This window comes from Mytilus californianus, unplaced genomic scaffold, assembly GCF_021869535.1.
Source record: "Mytilus californianus isolate M0D057914Y unplaced genomic scaffold, xbMytCali1.0.p SCAF_5, whole genome shotgun sequence".
NCBI classification, from domain to species: Eukaryota; Metazoa; Mollusca; class Bivalvia; order Mytilida; family Mytilidae; genus Mytilus; species Mytilus californianus.
This window is the reverse complement of record NW_026262701.1, coordinates 60,569,007-60,586,536: the sequence shown is the minus strand read 5'-3', so window position 1 is coordinate 60,586,536 and position 17,530 is coordinate 60,569,007. Positions and strand designations below refer to the sequence as shown.

Below are 17,530 nucleotides of genomic sequence, written 5' to 3'. Positions count from 1 at the left end.
TTTTTTTCTAGACATGCTAGAGTAATCATCTGAAAATACATTGCTTATAATTATTTTGTAATCAGTTATAAAATATGTATGACCATGGAAGTATTATATTGTCAATATAATACTTCCATGGTATGACCTATAACGCAGGGGTTTCATGTGAAATGTTGTTTAAATGTTTTGTTTGTTTTTATACTTTTATTAAATGTTTTGCATTTGTTCAATTTTGTGAATGAAATTTCATAAGTTACATAGTATATTATTAAAAAAAATTGATAATAAAACTTGTTGTAACTTTTTTTTTATTGCTTTGTTATAATCATAACTGTGTCAATTGTTTGTGTAAGTAATTTAACAGTGTCATGCAAACAATTAAACAAAATAAACAATAAACATGCTCTCATGCAAAACAACAAACAAACGTTTTTGATATATGCTAAGTGTTGTGATGGTTGTTCTTGTCCGAAAAAAACAACATGTATTCAACTTTCACTTAACTTAAATATTCATAAAAAGGGGTGATTGTGAAATGGGGGGGGGGGGGGGGGGGGCAAATTAATCATAGGATTCTTGACTATAGTAAGTAAAAAAAAAAAAAAATTCACTTCTTCTTAGCTGTCTTTTTTTTTAATTTTAGAAGTCTTAAATCTCGTCAGATGTTATATTTTGTAAACGTAACAGTTATGTTAGTTCAGATTGTAAAATGTTTCACGATGTCTTACACTAAAAAATTCAATCACAACATAGAACACATATCGTGAAAACGGAGATCAGTGACAACGTCCAACGGGAAACGAACTGATTTGATACGATTAACGATTTTTCTGAATTTCATAGAATGTTCACCTTTATTAAACCTTTTATTCATAAAATAATCTGTGATACAAGCTGCTTTCCTTTTATTAGACATAATATTGCGGTTGTTGTTTAAATTCATCAACAATTTGCCGCTTGAAAATATACTGCTAAATCGTCGCATTTTAAAGCGCTCTTACGATACAGATACAGACACATGGTTTGTAATTATCACTTCTCCTACTTTGGAGGTGTGCCTAAATTGGCAGAAGATAGATCTATACTTTAACGCGGACCTCGACGAAGACACCTATAAACATACACATGAACGGCGTAGAACGGAGATTGTCAAGGAATGAAAGAAATTAGATTTGAACGATCTTCAAAAGAATTTTACACATTTTTTTTTTGTATTTTTATTTTTTCTGCCGGTACCAGACGCTTCCGTAGGCGGGTAAAAGTACCGGGTACCGGGTATTAATGAATGCACTGCTTTGTAACTAAAACAGGTGGGTGTTTTTTTCACATGTTGGGCCGTATCTTGCTTAAAACTTTACACACTTCTCAGTTATATTAATCTTAAGATCTGTATACTTTTTGGTGATGATTCAAAATTTTATTTTAGAGTTATTGAGTTTTTTTGTAAAAAAAAAGGGGGGGGTTCACATGTCGCGCCGTATCTCAAAAACGATTTATGATTATTGCTTAAAACTTTACACACTTATTAATCTAAAGATCTGTATACTTTTTGGTGATGATTCAAAATTTTATTTTAGAGTTATTGATTTTTTTATAAAAAAAGCGGGGTTTTCACATGTCGCACCGTATCTCAGAAACGATTTATGATTATTGCATAAAACCTCACACACAAGACGACGGGCGTATCATGCGCTCGTGGCACAGCTGTTTATTCTGAATTTTCTGTCAACAGGCGAGACATTTCTCTGTGTCAACAGTTTATTATGAGTGGGCTATGCTTACCATGACAATTCATGCATTCTTGGTTTTTTTTTTGCAGTTTATGTTTCTTTGTCAAAGATTGATACCAGAAATAAAGCAAAGACCATTACAGCAGATGGCGTCTGGTGAATTACTGACAGCATTGTACATTTATAGATCGAAACAGTTCAAGGAGATAAAACATAATATGCAGGTGTGTTATTATCGTTAAGATAATGCTATAATTATAACAATGTGCTTAAAAAAAAGGGAGAGAAATGGACACAATCTTATCTTGATTCTTACTCCTCTTTAGTTTAGAAGAAATTGTTTTTCCTATAACTTAAAAAACTGAAACACTTAAAATGTTGGAACACTATAGGTATATTAATTCCTTTTAGTGTTTATTCTTTACTGTGTAACCCTAAACACTTTAATTTAATATGAAAAAGGAGATATGGAATGATAGCCAATGACACAACTATTGTTGCTATTAGCAATATTTTAAAGGCCCTATTGGTGTTCCAGAATCAAGGTTCTTCAGTGATTATCCCAGTAATTGAACCAAATTAGTTCTTTAGCATTATATAAATCAATATAAATATACATAGTTATTAGCACTTGTTTTTCAGGTACAAGAATTTGAAAAAAAGAGAATATTTAGCTGTAAAATAATGTCTTTTTGTTTAAGGTTGGTAACTTTATGTTAACCTCTAAATGTCTAAAAAGGTTTTCATTTAGTTGTTGGGTGGCTGTTTCATTCATATAGTTCAAAAGGTCTTTAGACCTTAATTATATACTTGGGCAATTACATAGAGAAGTGATATATTCCTAACTAAAGATAATTAAAAAAAAAAACCAGTAAGGCCAATTAATTCCTAAATGAAAAACACTTAAGACATTTTAAGGTCTCATACAGTCATCAATCTTAAACAAGGCTCACAAAGGTTGAGCTATGCTAGGAGCTGGTTTTTTTTACCCTGAAATTGCAAAAAAATAAAATTCTTCAATCCTGCAAAAATTATGTTAGTTCTACTGAAAAATGAAAATCAGGAATCCTCAGAAAATTCAGTTGTAATGTCACTGTAATACCATACGGCAAAGCCTCGCATTTTACCTGTTTCAAAGCCTTGTACTATAAATAAATTTTATATTACGAGACAATGAATGGTTATTTTATATTTTACATTTATATATTACTACATACTATATATAAGCTTGCTATCATATAGATTCCTGTTCAATTCTGAATATTGTATTTACCAATCCATAGATGTGAATAGTCTCAAAAGAGTAAAATTGATGGTTTCAAGATGATAGGATGAAATTACTGCGCACTATGATGTTAATAGATATAAGAAGATGTGGTATGAGTGCCAATGAGACAACTCTCCATCCAAGTCAAAATGCCTATTTAAAGTCATTTTTGCTTTTAATCTGTGTTGATCAGTAGAATTTTATAGCTATATAACTTTTTACTTGTTTATTTATTATTTGATGTCTCAAATATAGTTAACCTTTGAAGTCTGGTTGAATATGGAGTTGGCAGTTTGTCCTAATCAAGATATGTTATCAGATTTTGAAAGGTAAATATTACTATTATTGTACAGTATTGTAATACATTCCATTCAGAACTTTGATACTATGGCAAAAAACCTTTAATACCACAACACCCAAAATGATATATACATATTTTCGACAGCAATCACATTATCATAACTGCTTTATTTTATTGTTTTTCTTTAGTAAACTTTACAGTTCTCTTTCCAAGGGAAACATATTGTGTCTTAAATATCTGTTCACAGGTTTGCTTTTATAATTTCAAGCCATTTTTCAGACAGGAATATCTACATGACTGTATATACAAACATTACATGGTAACAACAAAGGAAAATGGTGGCTGTAACTATGACTACAGATATACCTGTTCCATCATATTGGAGTCTGTAATCAATTCAGATATGAGGTAAAATTTGACCACACAAACTTTTTGCCCTGTAGTTACTGCTTATTATCTAAAGTATTCAGACTTCTCTTAGCTTGACATTTGGTAAAGAATGGTGGACTTACCTGTAACATTATAAGTATAATCCATTGGTATTAGGGTTCCGAGTTTATTTTCCCAACCCACCCACATAAAAGAACTGTGAATATGTAACTTAACATCACAACTCACATTGAACTAAATATTGATAATATTTTTGGAGATATGTAAGTTATGACATTTATTTCTCAGGGATTATCTTTTTTGTCAGGCCTTGACAGAGTCAAAAAGTGAGACTTAGATATGCTGTTTCGGACGGTGGTGTCAAACAATTTCTTAAAAGTATGTGAGTAGGTCATTTAAAGGTCAGTTAAAGTGGAACCACAATGATAAATCAATGATATTTGAAATGCAATTGTATAAGCATCTGCATATCTCATTTCCATGGAGATTATTTTGCCCAGCCCCTTCAAGTCATGGTCTATTGACTTTGAAACTTTTGCAATTTACATGTAAAGTTTGTGATTAGGTCAGTTTGAGGGGAACCACTTATGATAGGTCAATGATATTTGGTATGCAGTTGTATAAGCATTGACACATCTCATTTCCATGGAGATTATTTGGCCCTGTGCCTTCAGTCATGTTTCATTGACTAAATTTTTTGCATTATTTACATGTTACAGTATTGCTATTTTAATTTCAACATTTGCATTTTACTATCAATGTAACAAAAAGGTGAGATATAGCTTTTTTGTTAAAGTTTATTTATACAAAATATGCAAGATAAAAGTCCAAAATTTTTTGATTGACTACATACAACAAATAATTGTGGACAAGTCTGTCATGTTTCAAAATGATTTTACTGTTGTTCAAAAAAGAAATATAATTAAAAGTGGAAAATGTGCTGATAGGCTAATAAAACAGAAATAAAACAAAGGAATGTCGTCTAGAAGTCACTGTTGCACTTTTTAAGTTTTTATTTGATTCTTAAGATTTAAGTTTTATTTATTTCAGATCCTATAGTAAAAATGACATGTACTGTCCTTTATGTTTAAAAAGAAGTAAGATGACAAACAGTAAAGTGATCATTATACAGTATCTTCAGGTATTGACAAGTCTATATTTAGATTCATAATTTTATAAGGATGGTTCCCAAAATAGATTATGTATAAGGTTTGGTTCATTATTTGTTTTGTTTACAAAAGATTTAAGAGAAAAAACACATGTCAACATAAATTCAGCTCCTTTTTTTCTTAGGATTAAATTTTCAGGGATTTTCTGGTAATATGATGTATTTTCTTAAAAATTTCACTAAAACAATGCCTGATTAACATGGTTAAATCCAAATAAAAGTGGTTCAGTTGTGTTGCCTGATAACATCAAGCTGGGGCTTCACGTATGGATTTTGTTGTCTTTTGTCATCTGTGTCACACCTTTAATCAGCAACTCTTGAAAACACATTTACAGAATTTTAACGAGCTTACACCGATTATTTTACAGAAGATAGAGTTGTGCTGTACATCTGCTTTTTTGTTCACACGGGCAATGTGTTTAGGGGGGGACATAGAAATACCAAACGTTCGCCCGTCTGGTCTTGTTAGAGCTCTCGCTTGTACAATTCTTGCCAGAATGACTTTTTATGTTTCTAGACCAAAACATGGACATCACCATTTCTGGTTATATTAGTTTGTTAATTCCAAACTCCTTGAAAACTGATTGACCAAACTTTCACAGATTTTTCTCACTATCAGAAATGTATAAAGATAGGTAATTTCTAAAATGCCCAGGTCAGTAAATCATTCTGAGAATTTCCACCATCTCTCCACTTGAAAATTATTACAGAAAATTATTTCATATGAGAACTATGGTAGTCAATCTCGTTTTTGACATTCACTGTTCAAGAGTTATGCCCTTTGTCTTAAAAATTTGGATTTTCTAGATAATCAATTACCACTTCAAACATCTTTTAAGATTTTAACACATTGTTGTGATCCCATTTTGCACAAGAGTAATGTCCCTTTATTATCTTCAAATTAGGATTTTATTTTCTTTCCTGATTATATTTAAAGAACCACTTTATAGAATCTTATTGAATGTTAACATGTCATGCAATAAACTACAGTTGTAGTGTGAAATTGACCTATTTGTCATTTACCAATCAAGAGTTATGCCCCTTAATTTTCTTAACAAATTGGGTTTATAGTGTCTGCATGATAGTTAATGTTTCACCAAAAAGATTCTGTTTCAATTTAAACACAAAATCATAGACCATAATATACTTGTCAAGTTCGATTTTGACAGTGTCAACATATATTTGTTCTGCCTAATAGAAATTCCCATGGAAACTGTTATAAACAATGCCATAATATCTGTTCATATTGGAACAAATATTCTATACCCTTTATTCTGTAAGGAACAAATACTGTAATATTTGTTGGAGTTGAAATAATATTACGGAATATTTTTTCCGCTTGGAACTTATATTATGAAGGAACTTCTATTTCATGACACGTCTACCATTCAAGAGTTTTGCTGCTGGTGTGCATATCTGTGATCACTAGATAACCTAATTCTAGTTTCGTTTGTTTACATAATTTGTGAAGATTTATCTTATATTTAATATATTGTCTTCTGTAGGAATTATGCTGGTTATTACCTTCTTATAATGATTCAGCTGAAGATAGGATACCTTGGTTAATTTCTCAACTAAAATTGTTAGCCCAGAACCACAGTAGTTCCTGGAAATTAGAGGCTGTTGTTAAAACTTTTTTCAGGTAAATGCCTCAAATATATTTTATTTGCATAAAATGCAGCATAAAAAGTAGTACTCATTAAAGGTTATGAATTCGACAGGTTCCTTAGGTCTAAAGTTTTAGTTCCACATTTTGTATTCATAAAACCTCACCCAATTTCTTGTATCAATACAATTTTTTGGCAAAGGTAAATACATTTATTTAATTGTACTAATAATGAAGTTGATCCATGGTATGATGTCACTTTCCAAATGAATGTAATGTATGAAAATTAAAAAACATATCTAAATTTCTGAAAATTTTTCTTAGTATGCAAGCTTGATGATATAATACCATTGCAAAAAGACTTTTTTCAAAGGTTGGATTTTTTGTCCAAATGAGATAGGTAAAGCCCCTTTTTAGACCTTTTTCAAATAAAAATGTCAGTTTGCATGTGTTACTTAAGTACACTTTCAGTAATACATTTTACCCTCAACCTCAGTCTGTTGTTCTTGAGTCAAAGGATTGTACATAACTCCAATAAAAGCCACTGATTCAGTCATTAACTATATACATGATTCATCATTTATGGTTACTAACCTGCCTAAACTATTTCAAAAAATATGTTAATAAAGTGATAAAGAAAAATGTTGATTATATGTTTATTCTTTCTTAAAGGACAGTTTGTTGTCTTCCAAGACATCTTTTTTACACTGACAGTATTACAGACCCTGTGATTGATGAAGATTTAGTTCTTTCAACAATAAATGGTGAAATGGTGAGTTTACTGTGCTGTCTTTGCTATTTTGTGCAGATTATGAAATCTTATAGTAATAAATGAGTATATTTCGGGGGTAAACTTTTATTTCTATTACATGCATAAGAGCTTTGTAGCTCTAAATAGCACTGGGTCCACAGAAACAACCAATTATCTGACACGTAACTTTTGGTTTTTTTTTCAGAGAGAAGGTTTAGAAGATGGCTGTGTCTTTCCTAGAAATGTGTTTTCCTATCTGATGCAGGTATACTGTAAATTCAGAAATTATTGCGTGCATTTATTATTGCGACTTTGTCATTTTAGACTAAAATGCGATTTTAATTTTTGCGATATTGAGAAAAATCCTGTTCAATTCATATAAAAATTTCAAAATGCGAGTTTAAATTATTGCGATTATAACCCTGTCGCATTTTTCGCAATAATAAAAACATCGCAATAATTTCTGAATTTACAGTACATTAATGTCAATGTTTTAGCTCAAATTGATTAGAAAATCATTTTGAGCTTTTACTATTATTTAGCTTTCCTTACTGTTGTCGGTCTGTCTAGATGTCTTTAAACTTTACACATTTTCATTTCTGAAGCCTACTTGCAAATTTGAAAACCACTCATGAAATGGTCTATGTATTTTTCAAAATCTTATCTGACAACTGAATCTGTTATTCAAGTTAGTTGCCTGAGGCTTTGGAAGTCTCAATATTTTGAATGTCTCAGAAACAGCTTGGCCAACTTGAACCCTACTTCCAACTTGAACCCTACTTTGTTTTTTGTGGTCCTTAGGTTGATTTCTTTAAGTATCTGGTATACTAGTCATGTTTTAAATCCAAGATGGCTACCAAAGCATCTGATTAGCATTGACAGTTTCATCTACTCCTTAAATCTACTTTTAGGAGTAATATTTGAATAACCCTGGTTTAGTATACAATCTGCTCACTAAGTTTGCCATCCAAGATACTGTTATTAAAAATGGATAGTTCCAGAAATATTCCTTTAAAAAATTGGTTTGGTAAACTTAATAACTAGTTTTGGCAAAATGTTCCTAAGTGATGATCTTTCAAATTTGACCTTTAGATCCCACATAATTTGGAAACATAATATTATATCTATAAGGACTGGAATAACTTAAAGACTGGAAAATTCTATCCATATTATATTGTTGTGTTCTCATTAGGATGTGCTGTTTCAGAAGTATCAAGTACTGAGATTTGCGAAAAGATATTGAAATTACTAGAAGAAATATTTTAAAGACCTTTATCATTTAAGATAGCCTGTCAAATTTTAGTCACAAATTGTTTCAGTTGGTAAGCTTGAAAAGTAAGAAAATGACAAGGAAAGTTGCTATAAATCTTTCAGTACAATTTAGCGTAATATTTAATTGTATGCATTTTGTAGTAGCAAAATGGATTTGTATCCCTATTCGAATATGCATTTAAGTTAATAATAAAAGCTGAAAGATTGAATAAGTATAGTTTGATTGCGTAATGTCTTTTTCAGGGTATGATCCAGGTTAAACAGGCTATTGATATTGATAAAATATTTACTACTTGTCCCATTATGATGACTTCTTTGTTGGTAAGTAATCCCAGAAAGGGAATATTTTGTAAGCATCCATACAGGAACTAAGGCCTGACTCAAAATACTTTGTCAGTGTAAAAAATGTATGATACTGATTTTCGTGCATATGACTCTCATCTTGTGAACATTTAATGTGAGTTTGAAAGCATTTAGCACTAATTACTGAAGGCACTAGGAAAATACTTATAAGCCAGTAGAAAAGATGCATCTGTGTTGTTCAAAAAAGTGAAACTTAAATAAATGTGTTTTGTTTCTCTCACTTTATCATGATATTAGTGTGGTAATCAAAAGATTCACTGGCTTTGCACCTGAAGAGGGAAAAGTGAAGTCTAGAAATGAAAAAAAAAATACAATGATGTATTTTTATTTCAATGAAATGTAGATGTCTGTCTCCATTAATTCTACCATATAATCTATTCTTTCAGATAATTAGATAAATGAATGCATGACTAAATATATAAACTTTTCAACACAATGTAAGGAGCCACTAATTACAGTTTTAATTGATTTTTGTTGATTTCTTTGCCCATCAAGAGTTATGGCTCTTTTGATTCCTCTGAAGGATTGAGAACTTTGAACTTTTTGGATACAAATACAGCCTGATGATTTTATTAAAAGAATATAATTGATTTCTAAAGCATATTAAATATTAATTAGTTTGACCTTCCTATAGAGTTATGGCCCTTGATTATGTAAAAAATGCGATGTCTCAAGACAATTATATAAGTACCATCTGACCAAATGTTAATTTTTATTTACTATACTCAAGTTGAGGTCATTTTTCAAAAAAATTTACTTTTCATTTCATAGTTGTTACCCTTGATCTCTTGAAGAATTCTGAATGTATGACCCAATTCACTGGATAAATAATTAGAAAGTTTAACACAAGTGTTATTTCTATTTGACTTCTATTAGAAGACAACCTTATTCTGTTTTATTCAAATTTCAGTTAATACTGTAATATGCATGTATCAAATAATTTTAAGGAATTGAGGTCCTATAAAATCAAATAAAAAAGCACTAGTTATTAAACGCCTTGATTTTGTCTTTCAAAATTTTCATTTAGAGCCAACCCTAGTTTACTAAATATAGCATCCAATTTATTTTTATCCATCAAATAGACCTCTGAGAAAAACTTTTCACTAAGTGGTTATATTTTAGTTTTCTGAAGAAAACAGCACAAGATCCAAACAATCTATAATCTATGGAATCTGTATCTTTAGGTTTATCTTCCAACAACTAAATATCTGATAGAACAAGTAACTTTCAGTAACAGCAATCTGGTGTCTGTAGTTAGCTGGTTGAAAAGGTAATTTTTGTAATATTTCCTCATCATCTGTAGATAATGTATCTCTTTTCAGTTGTAATATATCTATCAAAATCTTAAATAACTTTTCTCAGTTGTGGTTGTGAGAGAAGTATCATTATTTATTAGATATCATTCGTTTGAGAAATTTGGCCTGCTGCATAGATATATTTTAGATGTCCATTTAGCTCATGTTTGTGTGTTCTTTATAAAATTTATTGATATTTTGGACTCAAATTTTTATCAAAGAGGTTACATGACTCATTTTTATATAATAGTACATGTGTGTTATATTCTCAAAATTTTGCATCTGTTTGATTATTATGTTTAATTTTTTACTTTATTGCAGGGCATTGGAAGGCCATTTCCCTAATTTTGATGATCGTCCTTCATGGATGTATGCAGTAGCTATGTTGTCACTTTGTATCAACAGGTATCTGATCGTCACAAAGCTTTTCTGTTTCTGCTCATGTTCTCATCTTGTTTTTCGTTATTTTGAAATCCTGGCTTTTTGGATTTAAAACCATTAGAAAATTTGTATCAGTAACCCCCTTTTCTTTTCATAATTTCTTTTATACATCTTAAACTACAATCCTGCAAAATCTGGTTTTATCTATATTATTATTATACCTTTACATTGTATGATAAAACAATGCTATTGGGTAATACAATACCACTTGATGTGAAATAATTTAATTTCTTGGAAGTGCAAGAAATTATAACCCCTAAAAAATTATGATGTGCAATGAAAAGCCATTTTATTCACCTGTGAATAACATTTAAGCCTTTGTTTTATAAAGCATACCCAAAGTGCTGCTGTGGAGCTGATCAAGAAAATGTTCCCAACATAATGATCTTTTGACTGATATTTCTGTATAAAGTTTGTATGTTGTGGAAGTTTGTGATTGATCATTTAAGAGGAAATAGTAATAGAAATCAATGATTAAAGAAGCATCTGCACACCTCATTTCTGTTGATGTTATTTGGCCCAAGTCCCTCAGTTATTGTCTATTGACTTTTAACTTTTGCTTAGTAAACATACTAAAGTTTGTGATAAGTATGAAAATAATGAGATGTGTTATGATTTCCAATAAAAAAAAAAACTATCCACCTGATTCCAAAGGACATAAAGGTGAGCAACTATAGGTTACTGTACAGTCTTCAACAATGAGCAAAACCAATTCCATATAGTCAGCTATAAAAAAGCCTGACATGACAAAATGTGAAACAGTTCAAATGAGAAAAACCAGCAGCCTAATGTCATACAATAAACAAAAAAATCCAATAAGACAGACAGCAACCAACAACAACCACTGAATTTATACAGACGCCTGATTTGGGGGATAGGCACTTTCTTGACATAAAAGTGTACAAAAAAAGTAGGTTAGTTAAAGGGGAACTTCAACAATATTTGGTAGGCAGTTGTATTAGCATTAGTATACCTCATTTTATTATACCCCACGCAACGAGTTGCGGAGGGTATAATGTTTTTGACCTTTCCGTCCGTCTGTCCGTCCGTCAGTCCTGTTTCTTGTCATCGCAACTCCTCTCAAACCACACAACAGAATTTCACGAAACCTTTTTAGATAATAAGGACATACTATGTAGTTGTGCATATCGACAGGAAATTGCGATTCAATTTTTTTTCTAGGAGTTACGCCCCTTTGAACTTATTTGCTTTAATGTACTACTGCAACAGTTTGTCATCGCAACTCCTCTGATACCACACAACAGAATTTCATGAAACCTTTTTAGATAATAAGGACATACTATGTAGTTGTGCATATCGACAGGAAATTGCGATTCAATTTTTTTTCTAGGAGTTACGCCCCTTTGAACTTATTTGCTTTAATGTACTACTGCAACAGTTTGTCATCGCAACTCCTCTGATACCACACAACAGAATTTCATGAAACCTTTTTAGATAATAAGGACATACTATGTAGATGTGCATATCGACAGGAAATTACGGTTCAATTTTTTTTCTAGGAGTTACGCCCCTTTGAACTTATTTGCTTCAATGTACTACTGCAACAGTTTGTCATCACAACTCCTCTGATACCACACAACAGAATTTCATGAAACCTTTTTAGATAATAAGGACATACTATGTAGATGTGCATATCGACAGGAAATTACGGTTCAATTTTTTTTCTAGGAGTTACGCCCCTTTGAACTTATTTGCTTCAATGTACTACTGCAACAGTTTGTCGTCGCAACTCCTCTGATACCACACAACAGAATTTCATGAAACCTTTTTAGATAATAAGGACATACTATGTAGTTGTGCATATCGACAGGAAATTGCGATTCAATTTTTTTTCTAGGAGTTACGCCCTTTGAACTTATTTGCTTTAATTTACTACTGCAACAGTTTGTCATCGCAATTCCTCTGATACCACACAACAGAATTTCATGAAACTTTGTAGATAATAAGGACATACTATGTAGATGTGCATATTGACAGGAAATTATGATTCAATGTTTTTTTCTTATACAATTTTTTTGTCTTACACATATTTTATTTCTCCAATGACAATGTGGGGACGTGGGGTATGTGAGCGCGCTCACTTAGGTTCTTTAATTTACATTTATTTTTGCATATTTTCAACAATGAAGAAATTTCTATTTATCTTTAAATAATATTTTATTTTTGATTTGTATTGTTAATGTTAATTTTCTGATATTTTATTTCACTTAGGGACCAAGTTGAAGATATGATTTCAAAATTCTTGTCACAGAAAACAAGCAAAAACAGCTCAGTGAGTGTTTTTTTTTCTTCACCAAAGCAAAACATTGGCATGGTATTCAGATGGAAACAGTGTCATAGAGTAGTTGTACAAACCTTTATGTGAGGACCTTCATCAAAATTTGACAGACCATTTTTGTTGATAGCAGATTTATCAACTGTCTTTCATATCAATTCTCCTTGACCTCATTTTCATAACTCATTTGCTTTACAAGTCGATGTTAAAATTTCATTTTTAAGTGATTTTCTGAGAAAGTGGAATAGAAACAAACCAGGTGTAATACCACCAAATCATAGTACGTCACATCCAGTTGCATACGAAAAAGGGTTGAAAAAAAATATTCCCTTGAATTTGACAGTAAAAAATTTCTGAGTCATAAACATATATCTTGGGCGTTTCAAAGCACCCTAATTTTTTTATTTGGTGTTTCTATAGAATATTTTGGAAAGTTGAGGTTACATGGTTACTATAGCTTGTACACAGGAAAAAAAGGGGTGAAAATTTGATTGGTTAACTTCCAGTGATGGTTATTTTCTTATATGCAATGAATTGTTATGTGAAATTTTGTCTATAGTACTGGACAGGATAAAACTTTACTCATGCCAAGTATTTCTTTATTTGAAACAAAGATAAATTCTGCACAATTTTTTGAAAAGTGCAAAGGAGTAAGTTCGGTAAGGGCCAAATTTGGCTCCGATTATCAAGTTCAGTGTTTCTGGATAAAATGTGTTTTAAGTTGATGAAAAGAAATGTGAGAAAGTTATATAGAACTATTTTTGCCAGAGTTTTATTTTTAAGCATTGATTTTGACATCCCAAATAGGTTAAGAATAGAGATTTTTGCGAAATTGGACAAAATCGTCTGGATTTCAACCAAATTAAGACCTAGGAATCATAGAGCGCAGGCGTTGACAAACAAAATATTCAAGTCAGATATGTAAAATGTCATAACAAACGTTAGGTTTAAATATCTTTGTTGTCGACGCATGCGCTCTATGTTTCTTCTCCAAAAAATCAACGTAAATTTACCCGTTTTCATTGAATTTTCGCTGAAAATCAAAATGAGTGCTATTTGTGACGTCATGAATAGAACACAAAAACATAAATTTTCAACAAAAAAACGTTTTTCCAATCTAGTCATTATATTACCTATGATTCCTTGTGAAATTGGTCAATAAATCGTAATTTCAAATTTCAGATAGAATTAGGGGCCATTTTAGGGCCTTATCAAACCTACTCCTTTAACAAAGACTAATAGGGGAAAATCAATGGTGGTATTACACCTACAGTGTTTTTTTAAGGCCAAAAGATTTTTTTTCTCCCAAATATGACATAGATTTTCTCTGTTGTGTTGTGCTTAAAAAAATATAAATTTATATTTCATAAAAAGTTAAAGGAAATCAGTGGTTTCATCTTGAAATTATCAAAGTGTTTCTGTTTAAAAGAAACATTTGGATTATCTTTCGATGTTATTCATACAATTAACTGCAACCAAATACAAATAACAAAGGAGTCAGGATCATGCCAAACGATATGTATTTATTAAAAAAAATTGAAAATCAAGTTGTAGGAAGCACTAGTTCACATTGCATGTCATTTATCTTGTTAATTAATTTTTCTCTTTCTCCAACGAATTTAATAGAATTTGTGCCATAGGAACCCTATCTGTCAGCAGCAACGGCATAACCTATTTGTATAAAGCTTTATATTTCAGATGGATAATTCCATATCATGTGGTCTGAAGTTTCTGTCTAGCATATGTCCATTGTTTTTGACAACCTTTTTTTGGTCCAGTGACAAGTGACTGCTGAAATAAATTTAAAGAAAACATGTAGTGATTTTTCTTTTTGTCACATGATTTTTACAGCTTAAAAGCCTTGTTTGAAACTATTTCAGATTTTGAAGGAATTTGTTGTGATATTGACTGCACACACAGCATATCAGGATTTGGTAAGTATTGTATTAGACAATGAGCATATTTGTATCTGACAGAAATATGGCATGGTGCTTGTATATTTACATATCAAAATATTATAACTTCAAGGAAAAGATGAGTGAATCAGTAATTATATTTATATACTGGATGCCAATTTTTTACACCCCCGTTTATGGGAGGTATTATGGTATATCGTTGTCCGTCCGTCGTCAATATGTCGGACAATAACCCAAAAACGCTTTAACCAATTAGCATGAAACTTTGGTGAATTGTTTATATCTATTGACGTGAGCTCCCTTTCGATTTTTAATAGAGACTATTCTAAATTAAATAAGTTCAAATAATAGTATAATTACTTGTTACAATTATGTTACACTGTCAAAATGTTATATTTATTAATGGGTATCTAAAGCCAAACAGTAAATATTGGTACATGATATTCAGGAGAACTATGTTATGTTGTATAAATCTACATAGGTTTAATGAGACTACCAAAGATCTGTCATCAACACTATATTCCCTAAAGGTACATTTAGATATTATTAAAACCACTAATCATGATGAGGTTCCAGACTTGGAACAGGCACATAAAACATGCAGTCTTTAGAGGATACTATTTTCAACATTTTTGTGAGTACTCTGATATATTGATTCTTTACAACCTCAAAAGATTTTATTTTGGGGAACTCATTTTAGAAGGTGGACTTGAAAAATGTAATTCTTGTCCCAGAATACTGCTTTGATATCTCATCCAATTTCCTTCAGTTTATGTTGCAAATTTTAAGTTATGAATACCATATCAGTAATTATATTTATATACTGGATGCCAATTTTTTATACACCCGTTTACGGGACATATTATGGTATACTGTTGTCCGTCCATCGTCAACATGTCGGACAATAACTCAAAAACGCTTTAACCAATTAGCATGAAACTTTGATGAATTGTTTATATCTATGGACGTGAGCTCCCTTTTGATTTTTATAAATTTTTAGATTTGATGTTTCCGAGTTATGGGGTTTTATTTGTTAAAAAAGGGGGATTTTCTAGTTTTCGGACAATAACTCAAATACGCTTTCACCAATTTGCAAGAAACTTTTGTGAAATGTATATATCTATTGATGTGAGCTCCCTTTCAATTTTTATGAATTTTAGATTTAACGTTTCCAAGTTGTGGGATTTTATTAATAAAAAAGGGGGGATTTTCCAGTTTTCAGACATTAACTCAAAAATGCTTTGAGCAGTTTTCATGAAACTTTGGTGAATTATTTATATCTATTGATGTAAGCTCCCTTTCGAGTTTTACAAACTTTAGATTTTACTATTCCGAGTTATTATATTGTATTAATAAAAAAGGGGTGATTTCCAGTTTTCAGACAATATCTCAAAAGTGCTTTGAGCAGTTTTCATGAAACTTTGGTGACTGGTTTATATCTATTAAAATAACATTCCTTTAGGTTTTTTTTATAAATTTCTGATATGACATTGAGAAGTATTGAGAAAAAGCAACGGGTGCATCATGCACTCATGGCGCAGCTATATATTTAAACTGCATAGAAATATGTAAGCATTTCTGAATTCATAAGCAGGAAACTGTTCCATTCTTTTTAGGAAGCTATTTAGTAATTTAGTAATATAATAGAACTAAATTAATGGTATTTCAGGATGATCCAAGATACAACAAAGTTTTAGATGTTATTCAAAATTCTTCTCCAGAAATAATACTTACTCTTCCTAGTGAGAGCATAATAAAACAGATGTGTTCATCTTCTACACAGTCAATAATACCCTATAGACTGCTCATGTAAGTTTTCTTTATAGTATAGAAATTTCACAAAGGGATCAATAACATACTTGAAGGTCAATATCATAGGGTCATGTGTTATCTGCAAGACTTTTCCCCTCTTATGTATTGTTAAATACTTTTCAGTCCTTTAGGAATTTTACCTCAGTTACTAGTTTGAGAGTCAGAATCAAATTGGGGAATATTTAACATAAAACTATGAATGATAACTATTTTCTCATGTTTATGTATAGACTGTGTATAAGAATAAATGGAGATGTAGGGTACACATACTTTTATCCCTTATTTGGACATTTTTCCTTTGATGTGTACTCGCTGATAATGTCAGTATCAATAGACTGCGATAAAGAAATTATCAGGTCAGTTCACAATTAACATGCATGAGTGATATCTTGTAAGGATCTACTTTCCCTTTCCTTCATAATATCACACATGATTTTATTCGCAGAAACACACAAGTCTTTTTGTGAATGAAATACTTGTTATTGTTTCAATAAAATTTCAGCAGCAACAGAAAATCTGATAAACTTAGAAAATTGTATTTGAAAAGATCAACTTGAATCGAATTCACAGCTATATCTGCAGTTTTTTATAGCTTGCCTTACTATCCAAATCTGAGTTTTCATTTATAACTATAAGCTGGAATGTTAAATGGTCTGGTGCTGTTTCAAAGTGTATTCTTCTTTTTGTGCTTCTTGAGAAGAATTTGTTCAACCTGTTTAGTCACTATAAAGTGTTACAATTCATCTTTAGACGCAACACATGAATAGTAACTGGATAGGTGCTGCCACTGCATCACTGGTCAATCTGAAACAACAAAAAATACAATCACAACATTCAATGATTCTTTTGGGACTAACATATAAAAATTAGGATATGTGGTATGATTAAAGATGTGAACAATTACAGGTAACCATGTTGGATTGTGGCCTTCAATTTTTCA

At 31.0% G+C, this 17,530-nt stretch overlaps 2 protein-coding genes across 3 annotated transcripts in view; one reads left to right on the top strand and one right to left on the bottom strand.

Moving 5' to 3' along the window:
• LOC127701157 (cytoplasmic dynein 1 light intermediate chain 2-like) overlaps nucleotides 1–17,530 on the bottom strand; it is a 722,868-nt gene that overhangs the window by 91,690 nt on the left and 613,648 nt on the right. The window lies entirely within an intron of this gene.
• Nucleotides 1–17,530, top strand: part of LOC127702736 (Fanconi anemia group A protein-like) — a 68,953-nt gene that overhangs the window by 47,703 nt on the left and 3,720 nt on the right. Inside the window, exons 25-37 of the mRNA XM_052207041.1 lie at nucleotides 1,802–1,936; nucleotides 3,235–3,308; nucleotides 3,560–3,688; nucleotides 4,721–4,811; nucleotides 6,344–6,480; nucleotides 7,117–7,216; nucleotides 7,401–7,460; nucleotides 8,711–8,788; nucleotides 10,015–10,100; nucleotides 10,447–10,530; nucleotides 12,799–12,859; nucleotides 14,743–14,796; nucleotides 16,448–16,587. Coding sequence (XP_052063001.1) covers nucleotides 1,802–1,936; nucleotides 3,235–3,308; nucleotides 3,560–3,688; nucleotides 4,721–4,811; nucleotides 6,344–6,480; nucleotides 7,117–7,216; nucleotides 7,401–7,460; nucleotides 8,711–8,788; nucleotides 10,015–10,100; nucleotides 10,447–10,530; nucleotides 12,799–12,859; nucleotides 14,743–14,796; nucleotides 16,448–16,587 — 1,229 coding nt within the window. The remainder of the gene's footprint in view (nucleotides 1–1,801; nucleotides 1,937–3,234; nucleotides 3,309–3,559; nucleotides 3,689–4,720; nucleotides 4,812–6,343; nucleotides 6,481–7,116; nucleotides 7,217–7,400; nucleotides 7,461–8,710; nucleotides 8,789–10,014; nucleotides 10,101–10,446; nucleotides 10,531–12,798; nucleotides 12,860–14,742; nucleotides 14,797–16,447; nucleotides 16,588–17,530) is intronic.